Source organism: Symphalangus syndactylus, chromosome 13, assembly GCF_028878055.3.
Source record: "Symphalangus syndactylus isolate Jambi chromosome 13, NHGRI_mSymSyn1-v2.1_pri, whole genome shotgun sequence".
NCBI lineage: Eukaryota > Metazoa > Chordata > Mammalia > Primates > Hylobatidae > Symphalangus > Symphalangus syndactylus.
The window spans coordinates 22,458,941-22,465,273 of NC_072435.2; the positions used below are offsets into that span (position 1 = coordinate 22,458,941).

At 48.9% G+C, this 6,333-nt stretch overlaps 1 protein-coding gene across 2 annotated transcripts; it reads left to right on the forward strand.

The window, feature by feature from the left end:
- On the forward strand, positions 1-6,333 carry ZSCAN5B (zinc finger and SCAN domain containing 5B). 2 transcript variants are annotated; one of them, XM_063615360.1, is made up of 5 exons: positions 1-88; positions 2,840-3,350; positions 3,971-4,174; positions 5,029-5,179; positions 5,444-6,333. In XM_063615360.1, exons 2-5 carry the CDS (start codon positions 2,967-2,969, stop codon positions 6,190-6,192), a joined length of 1,488 nt encoding a protein of 495 aa, XP_063471430.1. In that variant the 5' UTR covers positions 1-88; positions 2,840-2,966; the 3' UTR covers positions 6,193-6,333. The 2 variants fall into 2 exon arrangements, with proteins under 2 accessions (XP_063471430.1, XP_055095972.1); XM_055239997.2 differs by lacking the exon at positions 1-88 and having other exon boundaries at positions 2,967-3,350; positions 5,441-6,320.

Consider the following 6,333-nt stretch of genomic DNA (forward strand, 5'->3'; position numbering starts at 1 on the left):
CTTCTGAATAAATAGACGCAGTTCAGCTCCAGGCCCGTCGGAGAGCGCATCCCAGACCCACGAGTTGGAGGCAGAAGCCAGGAAGGAGGTAAGTGTCCAGCGGGGATGTCTGTTTAGGAGTTTAGGAGCTGGCGTGCAGGGGGATTGGTTTCAGAAAGTTTGGGTTTATTTTCTCATGCGCTTATTTGCTCGGAGACTTTGTGAAGGCAGCGGGTCTTCTTTGCACCCCATGATTAACTGACTGGCGATGCAATGCTTCTGTAAACTATGAACAATATTAACTTTCTCGGTTGGGCCCGGTGGCGCACGCCTGTAATCCCAGCTACTCCGGAGGCCGAGGTGGGCAGATCACGAGGTCAGGAGTTCAAGATCAGCCTGACCAACGCGGTGAAACCCCGACTCTAACAAAAATACAAAAATTAGCCGGGCGTGGTGGTGGGCGTCTGTAATCCCCGCTATTCAGGAGACTGAGTCAGGAGAATCGTTTGAACCTAGGAGGCAGAGGTTGCAGTGAGCCGAGGTCGCGCCATTGCACTCCAGCCTGGGTAACAAAGCAAAACTCCGTCTCAAAAAAAAAAAAAAAAAAAAAAGAAAAGAAAAGAAAAAGAAAGTAATAATGTTAACTTTCTCATCATGGTTAGGTTTTGTTTTATTTTATTTGTCAGAGACGGGGTCTCGCTCATTTCCCAGGCTGGTCTGGAACTCCAGCTAGCTGGGACTGCAAGAGCACGCCACCACGCCGCCCGAGTGCATTTTTTATTTGCTGTAGAGAAGTGGTCTCATTACTTTGCCCAGGCTGGTCTCGAACTCCTTGGCTTAAGCAATCTGCCTGCCTCAGCCTCGATCTCTGCCTCCTGAGCAGGGGCGCTTAGGGAACCTGGCGGGAAAACCTCTTTAATTCCCAGAATTTCAGACTGCCTTTTCTCTCTCGTATCTGTATGCTTTTTAAAAATGTATCGATTTACTTAGTAAATAAACAAAACAAGACGGCCTCTGGATGTGTCTCCCAGGCTGGAGCACAGGGGCACAATCACGGTTCACTGCAGGGCTCAGGCAATCCTGCCACCTCCGCCTCCCAGAGCGCTGGGGTGACAGGCGTGAGCCACCGCACCAGGCCTAATTTATTTTCAAATTGAGAAATGTAAATATATAATTGTGTATATGTCTGGTGCACAGCATACTGTGTCAAGGTGTGTACGCATTGTGCAAGGGCTAAATCGAGCAAACTGCCATAGGCTCTACCTCACTGTCTTATCATTTTTGGATAACACTTGAAATCGACTCCCTTAGCAATTTCCAAGTATACAGTACATTGCTGTGAACTATAGTCACCATGCTGTGCAGTAGACCTATTTAACGTTATTTTTATTATTTCTCTTATTTTTTTAAAAAAAGTTTTAATGGCCGGGTGCGGTGGCTCACAACTGTAATCCCAGCACTTTGGGAGGCCGAGGCATGGGAATCACCTGAGGTCAGGAGTTTGAGACCAGCCTGTTCAACATGGTGAAACCCTGTCTGTACTAAAAATATAAAAATTAGCTGGGCGGGGGCCTGTAATCCCAGCTACTTGGGAGGCTGAAGAAGGAGAGCCATATGAACCTGGGCAGCAGAGATCGCAGTGAGCTGAGATTGCACCACTGCACGCCAGCCTGGGCAACAGTGCGAAACTCCACCTCAAAAAACATAAATAAATAAAAGAATAAAAGTTTTTTTTAAATGTAGGCCAGCTGCAATGCAATCACACCTGTAATCCCCGAATTTTGGGAGGCCAAAGCAAGCACATCGCTTGAGCCCAGAGTTTGAGACCAGCCTGGGCAACATGGCAAAACCTCGTCTCTATTACAAAAATAACCTATAAAGATTAGCCGGGCGTGGTGACGCACTTGTAGTCCCAGCTACTTGGAAGGCTGAGGTGGGAGAATCACTGGAGCCCAGGATGTTGAGGCCGAGGGAACCATGACTGCGAATTTCCCTCCAGCCCGGATGACAGAGCAAGACCCTGTCTCAAAAAGAAAAAAGAAAAAATCTTTCTATGGTTTGATCCCACTACCTGGAAATTTCATAAGACTTTAATCCATCTTATGGAATGAGATAAGGAAGGGAGAAACTCCGAGAGATAATAAGCAGATTAGTGATGGCCGGAGGCTGGGGTGGGTGGGGCAGGAGGTAATTACTGATGGGGATGGCGTTTTCTTTTGGGGTGATACAATAATTCTGGAATTAGAAAGTGGTGATGGTTGCACAACGTAGTGCATGTTCTTCGTAAAAGTGATGAATTTTATAAATGTGTGTTTTACCAAAACAACAACATATCTGTGCAGGAGCTTAATTCTCGTAGGATTTTTTAGTGCCACCTCTTCCCTGCGGCAAATAAATATCCTGGGGTTAACAAGAAAAATGTGTTGGGGACCATCGTAGGTTGTAACTATTAATATTTTTCTCTAGCTTTTTGCATAATTATGACTAAGGGCTTTGCCTTGGATCTTGTCTTGACGGGAAAACATAAAGAACTGACATCGTTACATCAGATTCTAGGAGGTTCACATACACACCCGATTTAATTTACAGTCAAGAGCAATGTTGTTCCAGTTGAAAGGAAAACCAGTTCCACCTCGGCACAGTGATCCCCTAGAGATCAGAATCCAGGGGAGCATTCAGATTTTACCCCAGAACATGTAGTCAGGTGTAGACACTGGAAGAACAGAGTGGATTCATTTCCACAGTGCTGAGTCTGATGCCCGTGGACAAGTGGGGTCCGGGATTGGGATGAGGGATTTGGAAGGGAGGGGTGTGTGGAGTAGAAAGTTAAAATAATCGGACTCATGCTTTTTTTCTGCAGACTTCTGAACAAACCGTGAATATATTACTGAGAAAAACCAAGGGCGGCCTGTGTAAATAGGTCTCAATTTGATACCAGCTACTGGAAGAGCTTTCTCAGAGACTGATTAAAAAATTCTCCATTAGATATGGCTGCAAATTGGACACTCTCATGGGGTCAGGGAGGACCCTGCAACAGCCCTGGGTCAGAGCTGCCACGGTCTGTGGCTTCCCCAGGAGCTCGACTTGGAAATCGTGACAGGAACCCTGAGACTTGTCACGTGAACTTCAGGATGTTCAGCTGCCCGGAGGAGTCGGACCCCGTGCAGGCTCTGAGGAAACTCACTGAGCTGTGCCATCTGTGGCTGAGGCCCGACCTCCACACCAAAGAGCAGATCCTGGACATGCTGGTGATGGAGCAGTTCATGATCTCCATGCCCCAGGAGCTCCAGGTCTTCGTCAAGGTGAACGGTGTGCAGAGCTGCAAAGACCTGGAGGACTTGCTACGAAATAACAGAAGACCCAAGAAATGGGTGAGTGGGACCCTCGTGATTGGTGCAGGGAAGAGGAGCTGGGATGGGGGCCAAAGAATTCTCCAGTCTCAAATATCAGCACAGCTAATATTGCAAATACCTGAGCTAGGAGATGGACAGGTAGAGGGGGTACAGGGACCCACACACTGTGTGAGGTCAACATGAAAGAAAGACATTGGTAAAATATTAGGCCTGATGGAACGTAGGGAAGGAGGCATTAGTGTGAACTGAAGGGGGGCCCAGAAGTCCCATCCTGAGGCAGGGAAAGTGGTTGGTATCAGAGATGCAGGGATCTGCCTCCAGGTCCCCAAATGAGCCCCTAAGTTCCAACACAAGGTGAGCTGTCATTGGCCAGTTGAGTTGGATTCACCCAGAATATTTCTCCTTGTCTTCTCTTTGGTTTAGAGAACCTTTCATCTAAAGGACTCATATTTATGTACTTATCTAGTGAAGAAAAAAATTCAGACAGATTGCTCTGTCCACAGAGCTGATTCTGCATCAGGAAGGCAGATTTGAACAGTAATTACAGTAAAGTGTGAGCATTATGGCAGGACCAAGGGAATGTGAGAGCTACTTTCAGGTTCTCATAGTGAGTCTGATTGTCTTTTTTCTCTCTACAGTCTGTGGTCAACTTGCTTGGCAAAGAATATCTTATGCTGGACTCAGATGTCGAGATGGCTGAAGCCCCCACCAGTGTCAGAGATGATCCGAGAGGTGTGTCCAGCCAGCGGGCCTCCTCTGTGAACCACATGCGTCTGGAGGAAGGCCAGGCCCGCCGAGAGCTGCAGACCCTACCCAGGGTCCCTGCACTGTCCAGGAGGCAGGTGAGTGTGTGAGGCCCTGGTGTCTGGGCAGAGGTGGGAGAAGGAACAGGAGGAAGTCATGTGGTTGCTGGACTGATTGAGATCTGGCACAGAACAATATTAGAGCCATTCCCCATGGACATGATGCATCCCCAAAAATTCATTCCTGAGCCATCACAGAGAGGGAAGCCTCATCTGTTTTTCCCTCCACCATGAGAGCTTTTAGCATTTAGGGTGGGGGGTAAGAAATGGTCTCAGTGAAATGAGGGAGGCAGTTGTCACAGATGAATGAACTGAAGGTCCCTTCCCCATCCAGTTTCCTCAAAGATGTTTCATGAAGTCATTCAGCAAGGAACCCACTTTCTCAGACTGTTGATTTCTTAATTAGAGGAGTGTTTCTCAACTGGTGATTTTTGCCTTTCAGGAAACATGGCCATGTCTGGAGATATTTTTCTGTGTCATTGTAGGGGGTGATGGGGTGTTAATAGCATCTAGAGGGTGGAGGCGGGGTCTCTGCTCTGCACAGGAGCGCCCCCTCCAGGAGGGTGATGCAGCCCCAATGCCAGTGGTGCCACAGCTGAGGGGCCTCCACCTAGAGTCATGCTCCTTCCAGCGCCAGGGGCAGGGAGACGTTGGCATGGCAGGGAGAAATATGCTCAGAGAAACAAAGAGTGAAAACCACCAGGCACAAGAGCTGATTTAGAATATGGAGGGTGCAGATTAGGGACAGATGCAGAAATGAGGTGGTGATGTTTACTTGGGGTGATGGGGTGGTCCATGGGAAGTCTGGTGTATCCAGTCAGGAGGGGACAGACATGTCCGTGCTTCCACCAGTTTAGACACAGCAGTCATTGCTCTTGGTTTTTCATCTTCAGGGAGAGGACTTTGTGCTACACAAGAGTATTGACACAAAAGGTGACCCAAAGTCTCCGAGACCCAAGCAGACCTTGGAGAAGGATCTGAAGGAAAACAGCGAAGAGAACCCAGGACTGACATCCCCAGAGCCTCAGCTTCCAAACAGTCCCAGTGAGTATGCAGACTTGGATCCACAGGGGTTAGTCCCTCTCTTCTGGGGTGCAGGGCTGGGGGCCCAGCATTATCATCTACTGGGGCTGGCGATCAGCTGCCAAAGCCTCCCCATCCTCCACTCTCCAGTGACCTACAGTCCAATGTCTTAGGCTTGAGGTTGAGGGGAAGTTCTCAGCCAAGGTCAGTGTTTGGTTGCAATGAGTTTGGTGTATTGAAAATGTGTTTATTAACTGTTGTGTGTGGAATCCCTTCTTCCAGCAGGTGTGGTGGGAGCTAAGGAGGGGAAGGAACCCCAGAAAATAGCCTCTGTGGAAAATGTGGATGCTGACACACCTTCTGCCTGCGTTGTGGAGAGAGAAGCTTCGACTCACAGCGGGAGCAGAGGAGACGCTCTGAATCTGAGAGGTCCCAAAAGAAGCAAACCAGACGCCACCTCCATTTCCCAAGAAGAGCCTCAAGGAGAAGTCACACCTGTGGGCACCAGTGAATCCCCGGGACAAGCTGAGATCAATCCAGTTCATTCCGCAGGCCCTGCGGGCCCAGGCAGTCACCCCAGTGGCCAAGAAGTCAAGGCCCTGCCGCCCTTTGCATGTGAAGTGTGCAATAAATCATTTAAGTATTTTTCCCAGCTAAGTATCCACATGAGATCACACACAGGAGACAGACCCTTTCAATGTGATCTCTGTCGGAAGCGCTTCTTGCAGCCGTCAGACCTCCGAGTTCACCAGCGAATCCACACTGGCGAGAGGCCCTACACGTGTGACGTCTGCCAAAAGCGGTTCGCCCACGAGTCCACCTTACAGGGACACAAGAGGGTCCACACTGGGGAGAGGCCGTTCAAATGTAAATACTGCAGCAAAGTTTTCAGCCACAAGGGGAACCTGAATGTTCACCAGCGCACCCACTCCGGAGAGAAGCCCTACAAATGTCCCATATGTCAAAAGGCCTTCCGTCAGCTGGGGACATTCAAGCGTCACCTGAAAACACACCAGGAAACCACCTCCCAGTGATTCCAGAGTCAGGTCCTCATCCTCCACCCCAAGAGACAGTGAATGATGGTTTTTCTCCAATGTTACCAGATTACATATACACATAAAGCACTTGGTAGGAATTGCCCAGATGTTTGAGTAAATATTTATCCTCCCCCATGA